This window comes from Centruroides sculpturatus, unplaced genomic scaffold (genome assembly GCF_000671375.1).
Source record: "Centruroides sculpturatus isolate CEXI.00-Female unplaced genomic scaffold, Cexi_2.0 scaffold406, whole genome shotgun sequence".
NCBI classification, from domain to species: Eukaryota; Metazoa; Arthropoda; class Arachnida; order Scorpiones; family Buthidae; genus Centruroides; species Centruroides sculpturatus.
This window is the reverse complement of record NW_019384754.1, coordinates 263,414-283,660: the sequence shown is the minus strand read 5'-3', so window position 1 is coordinate 283,660 and position 20,247 is coordinate 263,414. Positions and strand designations below refer to the sequence as shown.

The window sequence follows — 20,247 nt, the reverse complement described above, 5'->3', positions numbered from 1 at the left end:
TGACACTTTCAGTGCAATTTTCATCATTGCTTTCAGACTTTAGCCCTTAAGACACTTAGTGTTTTATTTTTATAAATTAATTATTGTATTTAGTAAACTTTATTTAAACATTTTTAGGTAAGTGTTATTAAACTTTTTTTAACCATAAGTAAGTAATCGTTCATAAAAATGACGAACGAAATACAGTGGTATTTTGGTACTCAAACTGTTTCCAACTGGAACAATTCAGTATTTGAGCACAATGAGAATATGCATTTTTGTGATTTATCTCCTTTGTTCAATAACTAATTCAGTTATAAATTAAATTTAAATGTATTGTGTTGAATTTTATGTAAAATTATTATTAAAATACATGTTTAATTTTGCACAGAAAATGACAGCTTATCAAGGTTACCAATGGTTTTTACCAGCGTGGTTTAGCAATAATTGGTTTGATACCGATTACTTTAATACTCAGGGAGAATCAATTCCGTGTACCACAGAACAGATGAGTAAAGCTATCGATGGTCATATCACTCTTACTTATACTTTTTATGCTGATCCACAAATTGTCATGCAAGAAGGAAAGACCATCCAGGAATGGACATCTACATACAAAACTTATGCCAGCTCCCAAGTATTCTAAACAATATAAAATTATTAATCGGTTTATATTTGTAAATCTAAACTATTTTTATTTTAAATAGAATAGAACCATAAGTAAATATGGTGGATACGCGTATGATGCCGTTTGGGTTTATGCCCTAGCTTTAGATAATCTGTTAAACGAAAATGACAGCATGGTGGCAATTTTGCATTCAGATACAGTAACCAGGTTAGTTTCATTTCAAAAATATTTAAGTTAGATACTTTTATGTATAAGCTATACATCCTATAAAATTAAATTGTTAATGAAAAAGTTTTAAAATTGCAGAAAGTTTATCTCTCTCTTAATGAAAACTAATTTTATGGGAGTATCGGGTCGTGTGAAATTTGTTGGATCCAGTCGACTGTTAGACATTGTCATTTGGCAATGGCATGGTAATGTTACACGTGAAATTGGAAGATACATTCCCATCTCAGAAGAGAACGGTTCTTTAGAAATAAATCAATCGGCCATTGTTTGGTTAACGCACGATGGTAGGCAACCATCTGATGGAATGGAAGGTAAGTGATTACTTACCTTCTATTATAAAGATAATTATTATTACTATTGAGAAACTTTACTCTGTTTTTATAAATAGATCCAGAAATGTGTTCTGTTGAACAGTTTCGAGCAATGTTGAACGTCAGCTGTGAACTTGCCCTTGTTATCATGAATATTTCCGGTTTTTCCATATTTGCTTTAGTATTATCAATTGTTTTTATATTGTTGAAAAGAAGGTTAGATTAATTAAAGTTTTATGAGCTATTTTAAAAATATTTTCTATTGATAATTTATTAATGTTTATTAGATACGAAGAAAAAATGAAACTAACTAAAGACAGAATTAAGGAATTAGGATTAGTTGCTGCCCATAATCTCTTAGCATTAGATGAATGGGAAATACCGAGAAACTATGTTGTTATCAATAGAAAATTGGGAGAAGGTGCTTTTGGTACTGTCTATGGAGGAGAAACTTTCATAGAATCTAAAGGATGGGTAGCTGCTGCTGTAAAAACACTTAAAATAGGTGCCTCAGTAGAAGAAAAGGTATTTAAAAATTGAAAATAGTTTTAANCAGTTTTGTCAACAAAATCCTGGGCCAGGTCATAAGGATGCCTGCCATAGAGTGCCTTTTAAGCCCACGATTGCTTGATGGTGTCTATGCTTTTTATGTGTTGTAAGTGTAAGTTTAATGGTGTGCTATTTAAGACTGCTAGAGTTACTGCTTTATGTAACTGTGATGTTTCTTGTTTCCTGTAGAAAAACTCTCGCAGTGACTGTATTTGTTTGTAGGGAAAGTTAACTATATCAATCAGGCCATGTCCGCTATCTTTACGTGGAAGGGTTAATCTTTCTGTGACAGATTTAGGGTGACGTTGTTTATGCTTAGTAAGTGTTGTTCTTGTTTTCCTTTGGAGTTGCTCGAGATCTGTGTGAGTCCAATGTATAACTCCAGAAGAGTATGTGAGTACTGGGATGACATATTTTTCGTCGTTTATCGTACCACACCGTAAATTTGGTTCAGTGTATGTGATCATTATTGAGGTGTGGTGAGTAGTTTGTTTTTATGTGTTTATTGCTTTAACTGTGTGTTTTGCATTTAGCTGTGTTTTGAGAATGGCATTTAACCTACTTTGGCATTCTTTAATTAATCCTAAATACTTGTAGAACTCACCCTCTTCCATGGATTCAACAATGTCCCCATTTCCAAGTGTAAAATCTTCTCTCTTCAAGATTCCTTTTTCTATGTGTAGTTTTTTGCATTTGTCTAAGCCAAACTCCATTTGTATGTCCTTAGTGTATGAGTGTATGATTTGTAGGAGTTGATGAAGTTGTTTGTGTGTGGATGTATAAAGTTTTATGTCATCCATGTACATGAGATGTGACAGCATATACTGTGTTGTTTTTTCATGTCTGATATTTTAGCCATAATGCGTGTTGTTTAACATGTTGGATAATGGATTCAGGGCTAGGCAGAACCAGAGAGGACTCAAGGAATCTCATTGAAAAATTCCTTGCCTAATGAATATCTCATTTATTTGTATGGAAGTGTTACTAACCCTGGGATGCAGTGTTGTTCTCCAGTGCTGCATAGTGTTTTCGAACAATGCAATGAGTGATGGATGTATTTTGTACATGTGTAGAATATGTAGCAGCCAACTGTGTGGAACACTGTCGAATGCTTTTCTGTAGTCTATATATGCCATGTGTATGTTTCTGTGTTGTTTGTGTGCTTGCCGTAGAATGACTGAATCTATGAGTAACTGTTCTTTGCATCCCCTGTGATTTCTACGGCAACATTTTTTTTGTTCTGTAAGAATGTTGTGTTCTTCAACATGTTTGTATATTTTGTTTGTGATACAGGATGTCAATAATTTGTAGTGTGTTGGAAAACCTGTAATTGGTCTGTATTGTGTGGGGTCTGTGGTGGTGTTGTTTTTAGGTTTCAATAGTGGTATTATTATTATTATTTTAAAGTGATTAATTAGCAGTTCAACTGATTTTTCCTGTTAATTATTGTCTGGCTACAGATCATTGTTTTAAAACATTGAAAATTCCTATACAAAATTTTATATATGTCATTGAATACAGATGAAAAAATTATTACTATAAAACAAAAATAGTTCCATAAAATTATTTTTTATATTCAAATTTTTGTAAAGTATCTAGTTTACTCTGACTGTAAGAAAGTAATTATCTTAAAAAAAAAAAAATTAATGATTTATAAGACTAAGTGTAGATTTATTTTAAATATTTTCTTCAGCTGGAACAGCATTAGATGTCAACATAAAATATATTTTCAAATTATATTAATTATTATTAACTGAATTCTAATTTTTTTTTTACATTTAAAAAACTTTTGTTCAAATATCTACACTATGAAATTTCATAACAATTTATCAATAGCATCAAACAATCAACTTATTATTTAAACAATATAAACACAACTTAAGAACAGTTGATAATTCAAAAATGAGTCCTTTTTAATCTTAAATGTTTTTATAATTTTATTTCATCTTTAAAAGAAGAAACTGGTATTTGTTGATCAATCTTTTTAATACAATTGAAAAACTATTTTCAAATGTAATATAAACAATTTTTATTTAAAAATGTGATATCTTTATTTCTTTAATTGAAAAATTGAATCTCCAGAATATAATAAGTTCTAAAACTAATTTCAGGTTAAATATTCTTGAACTTATATTGACTTATTTTTAAGTTTAACAATTTTATTGTTTAAACTCTACTTTAAAAAGTAGAAATTAAATAGTAAGATCGTTAATAAAAATCAATGCAAAATATAAAAATGATAGCATTAAAGAATTAATGTTAAGTTGACTTTCTCTTAATAAATACCCTCTAGCCCAATTCTACTCAATTTTATAATATATCAAATATTCAATGTCAAAAATTAAATGCAAAAATTGGTTTACCATAAACAAAAAATGTAAACAATTATAAATTCTAGTAAATTCTTTAATAGCTAACATTTTTACCTCATTCAAAAGGTTTTAGTCAAGCTAGATTACTTTGTATATCAAAGATTCTCACAGAATGTCTATGAATGAAACATAGTATACAAATGTAAAAATACAGAATGTTGTAATGATCTTAGACTGGAAAAATTTTTAAATATAAAAATTTTAAAATACAGAAAGTGTTCAAATATTGTTTAAGAAAAAAAAGGATTACTGGATTTTGCAACAAATTATTATNTACTATTTTAGATGTGGGTTTTTGCGTTTTTGATTGCGCTTTAATAGGGTACGCCAAGAGAATGTACACTAAGAAGAAATTTTTCGAAAAATCCCCCCCCACACGGGGGAAGTGTTATACATTTATAATAAATACATTTGAGCCACAACAACGCGTGGCGGGGTCTGCTAGTATTCTATAATGAGAGTGATTTAAAAAGGCTGTCTTGGTACTCACAGGTCAGAGAGAGTCGAATGAAATATTTTTTGAATTGTATTATTTAAATTTTAAAAAAAATCTAGCAACGACTTGGTAAGTTTCCTGGCTTTTATGAGATTTCATTTTAAAAATAACATTTGTATTATTAATCAAAATAAATAACTAAAATTGTATGTGCGCCATCTGTTATGAGATTTTCGTATAAAAACTTTAAGTATTTTTCTATTTTATAATAATTAAAAATACAGTGGGTGATCGGTTAAATAACATAATTCGTTCCAAAACTTTGGTCGTTATCTTAAATGTTCGTTAACCAATTATCGATTTGTCATAGATTTTTATGGAAATTTGATTAATTCGTTCCGGAGACTCCAAAAAATAAAAATATATATACATTTTTACTACGTTCATTTATATGTAATAGTAAAAATACATATATATGCAGTCTTGCATTTTTATTAGTCATGTTTTTTTCCGTTTGTGGGGTTAAAGAATCTGTCCAATGTCGATTGCTTTTATCTTTTCTTCAGGGCTTTTCGGATGTAATTAATAGTACTGTATTGTAATTGTAGAGATCCCCAACCCCATTAACCTTATTCTGGATTGGATGCCACTTGAATGATCGTTGTTCTGACATCCTACCACTTCTTCAAAAGATCTTTAGTAGCAGATAATCGACATTGATCCTCTTTAGTCTTCTCTTTTTCAAAAGAAAACGCATCTCGCTCAGTTTCTTGGTATTCTTCATTTGAGAGTTCTTGGAGTTTTTCTGTCACAGATCAGTTTCAGGTTCCATTGTGAACTCTAAAATGTTCTTTATTTCTCAGATGTGATTTTCATTACTCCATTAGCAGCTTGAGACTTCTTGATATACCTTTCATAACTACGATTACAGTAGGCACTACTGTAGACCTGTTCAAGCCATACTGCCTAGCAACATCAGACATCTTGTGCCCACTTTCTACCTTGGCTATTAACNTTAATTACCTCAAATAATTTTTAAAATAGCATTCAAAAAAATAAAATAAAAAATAAAATAGCATTTATAGATTAAGTTATAAAAACTGAGATTTGCATTAATGAAATGCATCATGTATAGCAACAATAATTTTACAAAAATAACATTAAATTTTTTCTGACGAAGTTTGTGTCAAAAAGTCCAGGAACACAGCTCTCACTATTATTACAAAAATACTACAGAAGAAAAATGTGATCAAGCAGAAAATATATGTAAACAAGGAGAAGGAATATAAGAAAAATTTGCAATTTTTTTAATATTTAATTCACAGTTCTAATTTAAACAACAACACAGCTTTTAAAAGAAAAGACCATGAAAAGTACAGTATATAGAAAACATGTTCACTAAGTTATTGTTATATTGGATTTCATTTATTTCAGTATAGTTTACATTTTTTGTTTACACAAAACTGAGTTTTGTGTAAACATTATATCATTTGCTTCATCCATTTATGGACAGGCAGCATAATTTTACAATCAAAGTTTTGAAATAATGCAACTTCTACCAAAAATGAAATTAATGAAAATGATATAAAAAATTTTCAGATTATTGTTTAATATTTTAATTACCAATAATTTATATCATATTTTTAGACAAGATATAAATTAATGCTTTCTTTATATAATTAAAAAATTATCTGTAATTAAAAGCTAAAAACAATGTTATTCTTTTTATCTACTATTACTGATGGCATATAACTACAATGATCATTTTATAAGCATTGATCTATCTGGTCATTAATTATGGCTTGAACTTGAAGTATTGCCCTATTAAAGAAATTCAAAAAAATTTGTAAGGCATTGATTATCAATTCTTAACTTTGATTCTTTTTAACCAGTTTGAAATTTTTCATTTCTTATGGTTTACTCAATGTTCAATGTTATCCTTCTAACTCCTTACTGCTCATAAAGTCTCCATTTCGGCATTTATAGTTTTACTAACTGCAACAGTTTTTTTGGAACATAACCCCTAAAACTGAGATGTAAAAAAATTCATTATCATTATGATAAGAAAAAATAATAGAACCAGACATGTGTGAAAATTGAAAAAAAGTTAATATATATATATTATCACTTTAATCCAAAAAATCTTTTTTGGTTGACAGTCTCACAGCACTTCCGGTTAGAAAATTAAGACTTTATTGCACAAACTGAACATAAGCTACATATGCATTTTCGGTTGTTGTAAGGTGTGAAAATGAAATTTTTATGTCAGTTTTCTATGAAACATCACTGAAGAGGGGTTGCTGATTTACAACAACCCAAAATGCATACATAGCCTGTGTTCAATTTGTGCAATAAGTCTTTATTTTCTAACCAGAAGTGCTGTGAGACTGTCAACCAAAAAAGATTTTTTGGATTAAAGTGACACATATATATAAACTTGAATATACAGCATCCACAAATTACCTTAAGAAAAAAAGTTGTTTGCCTCTATGTATTNGCCCACTTTCTACCTTGGCTATTATCACTTATTTGGTTTCTACGGTGAGCACAGTTCTTCACACTCCTCTTTTTAGGCTCCATAATATTATCAGTTTCTTTTTTAAATAAAAAGTTCAGAAAAGCACTTACAAAAATTCAGAGAAAAGAAATCAACTAGCCCACAAAAAGAAAAAAATTATTTAACTAGCCCGGATGAAATTCGAAATTTGGTATTAAAACGTTAACGAATATCCGATGGAACAGTTAAACTTTCACCTTTCGTAAATAAACTCGGACGCAAAACTTAACAAGTGTCCGTCCGACAGTCTCACGAAGACTATAAAAAATTTATAAAAAAGGGCTGGCGGAAATTACAATTTAATAAAATAAATTACAGATACTAAACATATCTTCATTACTCGCCATATCCAATCACCAGAAACAATTATTCTTCACTGCAGAGATGACCTTTCTTTGTAGGCCTTTCTTTATAAAAAAAATTTTTTTACTTTATTAAATTGTAATTTCCGCCAGCCCTTTTTTATAAAGAAATGTTATATTTTTAATTGTGTTGGGACTATCACCTGTGGACATTTTAGACCGTTTTACATATTTGTGCAGAGTTGTAGCCTACAAAGAAAGGTCATCTCTGCAGTGAAGAATAGTTGTTTCTGGTGATTGGACATGGCGAATAATGAAGATATGTTTAGTATCTGTAATTTTTACTTTATTAAACTATAAAAAGTTATTGTCAGAAAGGTAAGCAAAAAGCTAGAATTACAAGGAAGAGTTTCAAAATTTCGGAGGAATACTATCTGATCGGTATCGGGTTGAGTGTCGATGTTGACGTCTCCCGCGCTCCGAAACGTTTCGAATTGTTACCTGAAGACAAGGGAAAATCAATCGGTATTCGTTATTTTCCGTCGCTTCTTTTTATATTTGTTCAGTAAAGTGTTCATTGTCCGATCATAAAAATCTTTCGCTTAAGTGTTTGTTATCCATCCGATTTGTTCGCTATCCAAAGTGTTCGTTAACTGATCATCCACTGTATATAATTTCGAGGGTAACGATGAGTTTTATAAAACACTGTAAATCTAAACAATATATAAAATCTTTAAATCACCCCTCGCGAGATATGAGAACTGACTACTCTCTATCTTTTCATCCCCTTATTGACCTTTCACAACCAAAATTTAATAGCATATGCCCCTTATACACAAGTTATCCTGCCAAATCTGGTTTCTTTATCCCGTCCTGAGATATTAAGCGAAATAGACGCCAACACACAAACACTTCTTCACACACACATATCCACGAAATTCTTTTTTTTTTTTTTTTTACTTTTTGGGTTCAGGGGGTCTCAAAACGTGGAGATTTGCAAAAAGACTCGGAGGATGAAATTTGACACGATTTTATTACTTTCCCTTCTTATTTATACATAACAGATGAGAAAGTAAAAAGTATAGTAGAACCTGCGTAACCCGGAATCGCACGGTACCGAATTTTTCTAATTTGGCAGGTTTCCGTTTTGAACGGACTTTTTTAACATAGAGAATCGCTTATTTAGGCAAGTTTCTCTTTTATTCAGATTACGTATTGGATAGATTTTACTGTATAATACAAGTATTATATACTATTTTGTGCAAAATATTAAAGATACGGAATAATTAATATTTATGCACATATCTTTAATACTTTTTTCGCTTTTAAATCGTGTACATTTTTAAAAATAAAAATGAGCATTAATATATACAAATTCATATACAGTATTTGAAAAACGATGTATTAATTTTTCAAAACGAAAAAAATAATATATTTAAATTGATTTTAGTATATGACTGAAAAATTTAGCTCTACAATTTGCAATTCTCTTGGTTACTATAAACTGACCTTCTGTATAAATCAAATGAGTCACCGCTGAAACGAGGAATGTTGTGTAACAATAAAAACGCAAAATGCATAAATTGTGCAGCCTACTTATGCATTTTTATAGCTACGCAACATTCTCAATTCAGTGGTGACTCATCTGATTTATTTTCATTTAATGCAAAACTTTTTGATATTATCTAGATAGAGATTTTGCATGCTTCTAAGTGACAATCAAAAGCGACTAAGTAAATTAATGGCATAATTTACTTCGTTTCATACGAAACGAACTGTAGGCGTGTTTTCTGGTAGGTTGTTCGGATATATTTTATGTCATCACTTCCGGTTTATGTTGTTTCTCGAAGAACACTTATGTATCCGTTAGGAAATGGCTACGTCAATAGCTTATTAGTATCTTTGACCGACATACTGAAACGTCTCGACAAGTTGTATCTAATAAAAATAACAAAACCGGAAGATGAGAGCATACTAAACCACTGCAAAAGAAATCGTTCGGTTAAACGAAAGCTGAGTGACATACAAAACTGTGCCCACCAGTGGCCAAGCGGTCTTCGTATCCTGATCACTGGTCGTGGGTTCGCAATTTAAATGTCGGGAATTTAAACAAGATTTTTGTTAGATTTTTTTAAATGGAAACGTTGCTTTATTACAGTACATAGTCACTACTTACTGGCGAATTTTTTTATCGATTAATTTATCAGTGTCTTTGAACTAAGTAAAATGACTGATTTTTGTTGTGATCCACTACCTGTTGCTCTAACTCGAAGGCCATCATTGTGTGAGGCCATTACTTCGTTATTCAAAAGGAAATGTGACAACTCGTATTTCACCCTTTAGAAGTGCAGTTGAAAGTATGAATGTCAAGTTACTCCATTATTCGGGGAAAAGGTCATCGAGAGAGTCAGTGACAAAAATTCAACGAATGAACTATTATTTCATTCCACAAACTAATAAGAATTCCTATCAGGAATTTGGTCAGAATCTTCCTTTGCAAGACTAAAGTTGATGTTAGAAAAGTTGGAAAGAATAAAATCACTCTTAACGAATTTCAAAGATGTAAGTTTATGGCTTCGAGTTTCGATATTATGAAAAACAAGAAGATTCAATGAATCTAAGAATTGAAATGTTAGAAAGGAACACCGATCAAGTGAACTCAGGTATGGATGAACTATTATTTACAGCAGATAAAGCACTTAATTTTATTAACATTGATAATTTAATGATGATTAATTATACAGTTCTTAAAGAAATAAATCCATAAATTTATATTCGAGGATTTTTCGGAAAAGAATAAACATTAGGAATTGAAAATATTGATATTTCAATGGTTAAAAATGGAAAGACTGTTACACATTGCATCGTCTTTAGTTTTAAAAAGTTCTCAGTACAGAATGTTGAGGAGATAAAATTCGTTTCTCACTTTTCCCAGACTTGGTATGCAGATCCAGAGAAAGAAGAAAAGGTTGCGGGTGTTATTCTCTCTCAACGCGACGTGGTTGCGACTATCATGCGCTGGTGCCATGGGACGCATCTCGGGCGTTTTATACTCGCCCGAGATGCGTCCCAGTGCCGTTGCAGCTTGTTTTTTAAGTGTACTATGCAATTTATGTGTCTTTCCAATACTTTCGGTGGATAAAATGATGAAAATATTCATACAGTTGGTGAACTGCGCTAATTTTTTGCATAAAATTTTATTTCCAATGTGCATAAATTGTACGCATTTTGGATAGTTATGGTTTTGTCTAAGGATGCACCGATTAATCGGTAAGTAATCGGTAATCGGCCATTTTTCCGATTAATCGGTATCGGTTTCAGCGTATGCTGAAAATCTTTTTATATTGAATTTTCTAGTCCTTCTATTGTGGTATTAATGCCACTAAAGGAACTACTGCTCTTTTGATAATAAGAATAATTTCAGAGTCTCTATTGTGTGAATTATTGAAGATGAGGTGGTTTCTCGGTTGCTGGTTTCCATAGTAATTTCTTCGGATGGTTTTAAAAGTAGAACAATTTTTTCAACGAGAGACCACTGATATGTGCTCAACATGGGAATTTTACTATCTTTAGCATATATGCACAAGGGCTTTTTGCTGTTCCAAGTGTCTTTACAACATGTAGTAAGTAGAATTCTAGCGAGTAGGAACATCTTGAATTCATTTGTGTTTCTGCAAACCTAACTTGTCTCGCAAATCTTCCAATTTGCATACAGCTACAGCAGAATGATTAAAATGTGTGACAAGTACTAAGAATATCTTATGACTTTTGTCAACTTATACCGTTCAAGAACTATGATTCGTGTAGCTGTGTGGGAACCTTCAAAGGGAACAATTCGCAAAACAGTTCTTGCTGAAAATCATTCTTCAACCAGTGGAGCTGTTACATTTAAAAAAAGAAAATTATTTGTAGTTGCTATCCAATTACCAGCGATTAAAGAAATACTGTATTTTGAATCATCAATAGCTTTCTGAATTTTTGACTGAACTTTTTTAAAATATATCACGGATGTTATTTTCAGATATATATTTTCTGCTGGGAATATTGTAATTAGGAACGAGTTTTTTAGTAATCTTTGAAATCCTAAATCTGATACAACAAAGTATGGTTGTATATCTACGCTTATCATTTATCCAATCAATTAATGAGCTTCTTTGGATCGTTGATATTACACAATTTTTCTTCTCTATTAATTGAGTTAAAGTAGCTTGTCTTTGGATATAAGTTTCCATTGTTACTGATGAACATCCAGCTTCTTTCGTTTCGGAACTTTCTCTTTTCATCTTTTAAGTTTATTTTTAAAAATTTTCATGACGACATTTTCCAGATGATTTATCATGTGGCGAAAGTTTTAGCATTTTTTTCCATCTCTCGAAATAAAAGACTGGCATAAATTGCACTTGGAAAACTTGTTTTTATCTTTCTTAAAAAAATTTCCAAGCAATACTGGAAGCCATGAAGGGTTTGGGTATTAATTAAAATAATAATTATTAATTTAGCGATTAAGGTAAACTCTATAGAAAAAAGGATAACCAAAGTTGTAAGATGATACCAAGTGATAATATCGCATTGATGATTAAATAATGTTATAAAATTTATTCTTTCNCTACAATATTTGGCTATGTCTTGGCTACTTTAATATTATTTTTACGTGTTTTAGCTGGCACATTCATTCGACCACGAAAAGGAGCCAGTATTTAAACGAGGCTTAATTTTCTAATTTTTAACGATACAATAGCTACGATTATTATTTAAAAAATTTTTGTTAGGCAAAAAATTGTTAACATCGATGAAAATTCAACGCGAAGTAGGTTAATAACGATATACTAATATACTAATTACATGGGATATAATATACTACACTAATGGATTTTTTCATACTTTTCGGTTATCCGACTTTTCAATTATCCGACCAACCCCAGTCCCCAATTGGGTCGGATAATCGAGGCTCTACCGTAGTTTCATATTGAAAATTATTTTTATCATATGAAATTTTATATTTTTATTAAGAATATATAATTTCATTTGATAATAATCATAATATAATTAACTATTAACACAATAAATTATTAACACTAATCGGCCATTTTGCTTATCGGTGCATCCTTATAAACCTTGTCTGGTTAATAACATTTTGAACTTTGCAATTTCTTTATAGTGTCATTTTAAGACCTATTTAAAAAATCATGAATAATATTTTAAAATCTTTTTATTTACGGAAATCAAAGATATAGTGTATCTTAAAACACTAACCTTTCTTAATAGACGAAAATATCTTAAATTCACATTTTTTATCAATTAAAGAAATATTTAAAATTAAGTAGAGTCAATGTTCTGTTAGAAAAAGTTTAAAAAGTTCAATGTCACTAAAAATTAACTGGAGAATATTAAGAGGTATTTTGTAGAAAATTAATGAAAATTACTTAATTAATCGTAATACCATAAGAGTATCTCTTAAATTAATTATACTTCATTATAAATAAAAATTTTTAGTGATATTTAAAACAATTTTTAATTTCATATTAAAAAAGAGTAACTCTTAATCAGGATTGACATTGTCTAAGTCTAATTTACAACAACAAACAATAAAAATTGGTGACAATGATGCGAAATATAATTTATTGACGTATTATATTAAAATGTGAGTAAATGATGGGAAATAATCATCTTGTAATTAGTAGAATTAATGTTTTAATTACAGTATGAACTATTTGAAGAATGCTGAGTGGCTGATGAGGCACTGAATCTGTTCGAATAAATCGACTATTAATGTGAATAAATTAATAAAACATCGAATTTTACAGTTTATACATATCTAACAGCTGCATTCATCAGACTAAACGATTTCGTAGCGGTTGAGTATTTTCCTGCCATACACCCTCAATAAAAGCGCTACTTCGGGACATGTTTAGTGTATCCCATTTGGTAGTGGATAACGCTGATTAATCAAAGATGGCTGCTCCCATACAAGTGAAGCGTATATTATTTTAAGAAACTGAAGACGTGTATTAATTAAGCCATATACTTGTACACAGTTATCGGCAAATGTATCGTACAGAGATAGGGACTTACACGTTAAATCAAACCAGTTAACTCAATTCGTCAAACTGTTCAATTCGAATGAGGTCTTCGTAAAGTATTTTCATAAACTCTCCGGAATTTTAATTTAAATAAAATATCTGATTGGTACAGTAGTTGCAGTTATTGTGTTGTTTACACGTTTTTTCAAACTCATGGCAATTTAGAAGGTTTTTTACAAGTATTTTCTATCACACTTTTGGAGAGTTTAATCAAGCCCACAATAGATGCAATCAAGTGGTGAGGGATGGGACCCAACATATCTGGGGAAGAGTGCCACTAAAAAATCCCTTGGGTTTTTCACCTGCTCGGATTCACTCCCAGGTCCCGCAGTATCAGCAATGGGCTAATGCTTAACTGCCTCAATCGCATTGACAGTTTAATCTTTTCTACAAAATTTATTAAATTCATGCTTAATATAAATTTAAAATATATTTATTACAATGACTTTTACTTTATAATTATTATTAGTTGGATTTTTTGAGTGAAGCAGATATGATGAAGCGATTCAATCATCATAACATTGTTAATTTGCTTGGTGTTTGCACCAAAGGAGAACCTGTATACATGATTATGGAGTTTATGTTATATGGTACGTATTGATTTTTCATAAATTTGAATAAATGTTCTCTGGAATTTATGAACAGTCATATTTCACAGGTAATTTGAAAACATATCTTCTTAGTCGAAGAAATCTCGTAAAAGAAAATGAAACCAACGAAGAAGTTTCTAGCTTCTGTTTAACAAATATGGCTTTAGATATCGCTCGAGGACTTAGCTATCTTGCAGAAATGAAATATGTTCACCGTGATTTGGCTTGTCGAAACTGTTTAGTAAATGCCAGAAGAGTTGTCAAAATTGGAGATTTTGGCCTTTGCAAACCTGTGTTTGACTGCGACTGTTATAAATTTAAAGGTATACTGAATGTTTTTATAATATTTATTCCAATTTCACATTTAAAAGTTACACTCTTGTTTCTTTAAGGTAAGATGCCAATCAGGTGGATGGCACCTGAAAGTCTGTCAAAAGGAATATTTTCACTAATGACAGATATATGGAGTTATGGTGTTTTGCTTTATGAAATGGTCACTTTTGGAAGCTTCCCGTTTCAAGGACTGTCAAATAATCAAGTCTATGAACATATTATAAATGGAAAAACACTTTCTGTTCCAAAACAATGCAAACCAGAATTGTAAGTATAATTTTTGTCATATTAATTTTTCTGGGTTAAAATTCATTTGTAATTTTGTTTTATGTAGAAAAATGTTGATGTTGCAATGCTGGTATCAAAATCCACAACAAAGGCCAATGGCCAGCCAGATAGTAGAAATCTTGGCTAATAAACCAAATTTAATCTCACCATGCTTGGATGCACCTTTGGCAAGTGTAGAAGTGGCTGATGTTAGTTCTTCTGAGTTAGCATTTCCAGATCTTAATCAATTACAATCACCACCACCACATGTTTGGATTAAACAAGATCAGAATCCTTTACCTATTCCTATTCCTACAACAGTTGATACCACTTCAGAAGAAGAGACTGCTAATTGTTTGGAATCTTCACCTCTAATGAACTGGTCGCTGAAACATATTAATGGTGAATATGTAACTTTACAAACTAAAGTGAATTAACATTTTTTATTTTATATATAATACATACAGATTCTTTACATGTAAAGGCTGTGTTAAGAATAAATATTTTTATTTTATATTAGAATTTTTTATTTATATTAACAGAATAAATACATATCTTAGAAAACAAAAGCATCTGCAGTTTAGGGGGACACTGGTTCCAGTACTAATTGGCTCGGAAATTTTCATTGCCTGATTACTCGTAGTGTCTACAAGGCACAGCGTCAGACAAAAAAGAGAAATGAAATTGCTTTCAATTAAATTTTAAACGAATTGAAAATACAATAATTATGTGCCTCATACTTCCAATTCAATTTATTCCAGGAGGACATTCAAACTCCGAATCAATTTTCCCCATTAGAAGTAATGGAAATTGAATTAATCCATTAGTAGATCCTGAGCAATAACCCATTTCGATAATCTTAAAACAGTAAATATACATAATTTAAGGTAAAAATCACACAATTAAATGCCCTAAGAACAAATTAACACATGAAAACAATAAATAAAATACATAAATACTGCATAATAAAATTAAAATTGCATTTACTGGTTGCACACTGTTGACATCTTCAACATGGCTGCCAGATCTGTCAGTGTACTTCACACTTCGCAATAAGTTTTCCCCCATCTCAATTGTTTGAATAAAATCAAATTGAAGTGTCTTCAGATATAAAATATCCAAATGCGTATTAGGCATATTTATACGACGCTGTACAAACAATAAAAATTTGTAATACTTTTAACTTCGAACATATCAAATGTGGTTTAAAAATTACTTTCAAGAAATTTTGAACCAAAGGATACGAAACGTAGGATGCACCCAAAAGCAGTCGATGAAAAATTACAGGAAGAAATTGTTAAAAATGAAGGAATAACACATAATATATGTAACCAAACCAAACCAAACCAAAAATAAAGCGAAAAGCAATGAAAACATAAGAGCGTAACGCGAGAGCGAAATACAAATTACATTTACGCTTCTTTTCAGAGCTCACAGTTCGAACTTTGAAGCATCGTTCGAAGTCCAAAGAAAATTTTGTGAAATTTAGCATTCAAGGTTTAGGTTTTTTAATTTTTTTTGTTATGGCAACACAAAACATGTGTGATCTGCAGAGGGAAAAGGACCCCTATTTAGGTGTTACTAACATGAATAAAACCCAGAAAACTCCACGTGGCCAGCCCGTTGGCCAGGCACGAACCCATGACAAACTGCCAGTGTTTAGTGGTTTTATCCACTAGGCCACTGATGGCACCTTTAGCGTTTTAAGTATGAGATACCACTGTATAAATTAGAATTATAGAACAATATAATTATTATTATATGTTAATTTACTAATTCACAAATTACATGTAAATTATTTTAGGTTGATTTTCTGGAATTTGCACTCTATACCAGAAGTAATGACAAATTTTTGCTTAGATTCAAAATACAGTGCTCCTTTGTCAAATCAATTGTGACTGTGATTTTACAAATCACTGTCACAAATCAATTGTGACCACTGATTTTAAAACATATTCTGGAAAAATAATATATTCTTTACAAAATATGTACATTGTTATTATACTATCGGTATAATCTTATTCATTTGTGTAGTTTTTTTCAGTCATTGTACTCAACAATCAAAATTCATGAGGATAGAATCTCAAATTTAAGATTGCCTGTGAGATGCTGTTGAGTTCCTAAAGACTGTTGTCCAACTAGTAGCCTACAAAATCATATTGTTACTTTAGAGATATCAAATAAGTCAGTTCTTTGAGATATTCTATCTGATCCCCTATAGTCTGTGATGTGTCATGTATGGCAATCTGTGACTTGGATATACACATTTTTAAAGAAAATGCAAATTCTCATTTTAAATATTGTACCATTGCATTGTAACTCCTACAATCCAATTGGCAGATATGTATATTGGTCCTTGCCCATAAAGCACAAATGAATAACACACTAGTAGTTGGTCACAATTTGCATTCCACCAATAGGCTGAGTACTGGAATTTTCTGGGGTTTCTTCACATTTGTAACATCTAAATAGGAGCCAGTTTCCCATAGAAGTCTCCCAAAGGCATCCCCTGAACTTGGCAATAGGGGTCAGTTTCCCATAAAGTGTTCTTAAGAGGCCAACTCTATTTGGCAGATTGTCCATATGTTCCATTGCCTCATTCCACAAATTCATTTGTCCATAAATTTTCAGTTCAGCATATTAGTCTGACTTATACGAATCAAATATAATTAACTTTAAATCATATACTTTGATAAGATTAAATAAATAAATTGCAACTAATCACTTGATTAAAATCAAGTGATTAGTTGCAATTTAGTACAATCAATTATTGCAATTACACTCATTGACAGAAAAATTATGCACCAAGGAGGAGGCCTAGGAATCAAATTAATCAAACTTTATTAATGCAAACATAATAACAATGGTAATAAATGATTACAATATCATGGCAAAAAGACAATTTCCTGTGAAACAGTGATATAATGATTAAAGAAATTTTTAGTGCCTTACAGGACTTCTTGTCTGGATGCATAGAAGCATACAGGCATCATATCCTGCAACAGATTTCCAAACAAATATTGCACTATTGCACCAGATCATTCAATTCATAGATGGCCAAAGACTGTAGTTTCATCAGTTCTGTAAATTCTTGATATAAAAAAAAATCTGTAGACCACAGGACAAGTGTGGCAATATGACAGAGATATTCGTGGGAAACTGTAGCTGTGTGGCCAAACATTATCTTGCTGGAAAATGACTGTTTACAGCCCTGTCACAAAAGACAATACGAAAGTGCAGGATTTCCTAAACATACTATTTTGCCATTATGGCCCTCACACCACTATTTAGGGTGACTGAGTGATATACTGTACAGTACAAAGTTGCTCCCTAGATCAGCATGCCAGCACTACTACCCCAAGGAAAAAGGCTTATCACCAAAACACTTCAAAATCAAGATGTACACATGGCATCACACCTTTAATACCACCTAATATCTAGTATGAAAAATTTCAGCCTACTAACTGGCATTCAGAAACAGATTTAAAAATAATTACATTACATAAATTTTCATGTTAATTTTTCTATCTCTATTCTTCACATAATTATATTTTATTCTTTGATGAGTTTTGGCATACAGAAATTAAGGAAAACCTCTGTCAGTTGTGCTGTATATATCTTTGAATGTATTGTTGGGCAAGCATTTTTAGAGGATTCTGGGTAGTGATTTTAAGGCATTTTGTGATTAAATTGCATACCAGGTAATGCTGCTCAACTGTAATCATTTACATCCCTGTCTGAAATATATTACTGCAAAACTTGGCTTACAGCTAGAACTCTTTTGTCATTCTGATAAATAGAATAGTTGGTGTGATTATTCTCTACCACATTATGATCAAGAATGCAACATCAGTTGAGAACAGCAATACTTGCTTCTTTGCTAATTTTAGTTTTATGTGGTGATAGACAAACTAATTATCTAAAATTTCTTTAAATATTTTCCTATATGTTAAAAAAATATACTTAAGACAGCAAGATATGTTAACTGGAAATATTCTCTAAAATCATTTTATTTGATTATTGTGCTGCTTGGCCCATTTTAAATGAAGCTTTTCTCTTTGCTTTACAGGATGTGGAAATCAATGTATGCAGATATCACACAGTTTAGGAAGATACCAACCTTCAGATTCTGGTAGTTGCCAACAAAGAAAGATCTGTTGACAACCAATTGCTTTTGTCTTTTTAAATATATATTTTCTCAAAAAATATGCTTGGTTTTGGTATATTTTTTAATAAATTCTTTTAACTTGAAAGGAATTTATTATGAAAAAGTAAAATGGTTTGTTCTTATTTATTTAGAAAACAATGAAAATTATAATATAATGTCAATACATACATACCTATTTCATAAAGATGGAGGTATTTTTTATAAGTTATATATATATATATAATTATTTCCTCCTCAAAACTTATAAAATCTTTTCTAAATTTTTTGGATATTTATCAAGTTTACTTATATCGTGAGAAAGAAACAATTTTAAAAAATTCTCAATATTATCATTAGAAAAAATTCAACTATTTTCTAAATGAAATGATGTTCATAAAAATGAATATTTGTCTATAAATTTTCTATCAATCATAATGAAATCTTCCAAAGTTGATTTTTAAAAAATGCTGTTAATAAAGTGACAAAATCATCAAAAGAAATCAAGTGAGGGAACAGAACGATTCTTTCAATTTATCTCATTTTTCTTAATCAGAAATGTACATGATAACAAAATTAACTTTTGAAGGGCAAGATTAAAAAGTAATGCTGGAAAATTTGAAATAGTCATGTTACCTTTAGACATCACCATTGCAAGAGATCTTTAAGAAGAGGTAGATACCATTAATGAAATAACAAAATCACTCAAACATGAGACTGAAAAAGCTTTCATGAGCAATGGAATACCCAAATTATAAGTGCAACTTAATTTTATAATAATAAATTTGATAAAATATTATTTCAAATTGTCATGTTTTAATTTACTCAACAAATTTTTATTTTAAAAAATTATTACTACAATTTAGTACAACTTAATTTTATAATAATATTAAGACAAATCTTAATTTTGTGATCAAAGCTTCCCAAACCACTACTACTACTTGACTATTTAGTTGCTAGTTTGAAGTATTCCAAAAAAACTACATTTCCTGCTCATCAATCATACCAACAGTGTTCACTAATTTTATGCAATTGGCAAATGCAAAACAATATATACAAATAAATTTAACATGAAAAATGAAATTTCTGAGATTTCAGAAATGTCAGAGTTTATTTCCGATAAATATAGTTATGTATAAAATAATATTATAAGATGTATAATAATATTTAAGAAATTTATATATTTAGGATTTAATTAACAATATTTTATTACAGTGCTGGATTCTATGGGAAAACCTTCAGCTGGTATGTTAGATATAACTCCATGGATCAGGGGCGATTATGATCAGTGTCTGAANTGTATATATATATATATAATTATTTCCTCCTCAAAACTTATAAAATCTTTTCTAAATTTTTTGGATATTTATCAAGTTTACTTATATCGTGAGAAAGAAACAATTTTAAAAAATTCTCAATATTATCATTAGAAAAAATTCAACTATTTTCTAAATGAAATGATGTTCATAAA

The 20,247-nt window shown here is 30.3% G+C and overlaps 2 protein-coding genes across 2 annotated transcripts in view; one reads left to right on the top strand and one right to left on the bottom strand.

The window, feature by feature from the left end:
• The first annotated feature begins 372 nt into the window (after positions 1-372).
• On the top strand, positions 373-18,862 carry LOC111628669 (insulin-like growth factor 1 receptor). The gene is made up of 10 exons (XM_023372495.1): positions 373-616; positions 687-814; positions 914-1,146; positions 1,224-1,362; positions 1,434-1,671; positions 13,912-14,032; positions 14,101-14,355; positions 14,425-14,632; positions 14,700-15,034; positions 18,702-18,862. The coding sequence occupies exons 1-10, from the start codon at positions 374-376 to the stop codon at positions 18,791-18,793; spliced, it is 1,992 nt and encodes a 663-aa protein (XP_023228263.1). The 5' UTR covers position 373; the 3' UTR covers positions 18,794-18,862.
• Positions 15,083-20,247, bottom strand: part of LOC111628659 (ATP-dependent DNA helicase Q4-like) — a 43,281-nt gene continuing 38,116 nt past the window's right edge. The window contains exons 25-26 of the mRNA XM_023372487.1: positions 15,373-15,781; positions 15,083-15,278 (exon numbers count right to left, since the gene is read on the bottom strand). The gene's annotated coding sequence lies outside the window, so the exon portion shown is untranslated. The remainder of the gene's footprint in view (positions 15,279-15,372; positions 15,782-20,247) is intronic.

What these genes read in the sequence shown, in the direction of transcription:
- LOC111628669 (XM_023372495.1), top strand. Translation starts at nt 374, where the DNA reads ATGACAGCTTATCAAGGTTACCAATGGTTTTTACCAGCGTGGTTTAGC. An exon ending in CATTCAGATACAGTAACCAG is followed by an intron (nt 815 to 913) that starts GTTAGTTTCATT and finishes TTAAAATTGCAG; the next exon opens with AAAGTTTATCTCTCTCTTAA. An exon ending in TTTATATTGTTGAAAAGAAG is followed by an intron (nt 1,363 to 1,433) that starts GTTAGATTAATT and finishes AATGTTTATTAG; the next exon opens with ATACGAAGAAAAAATGAAAC.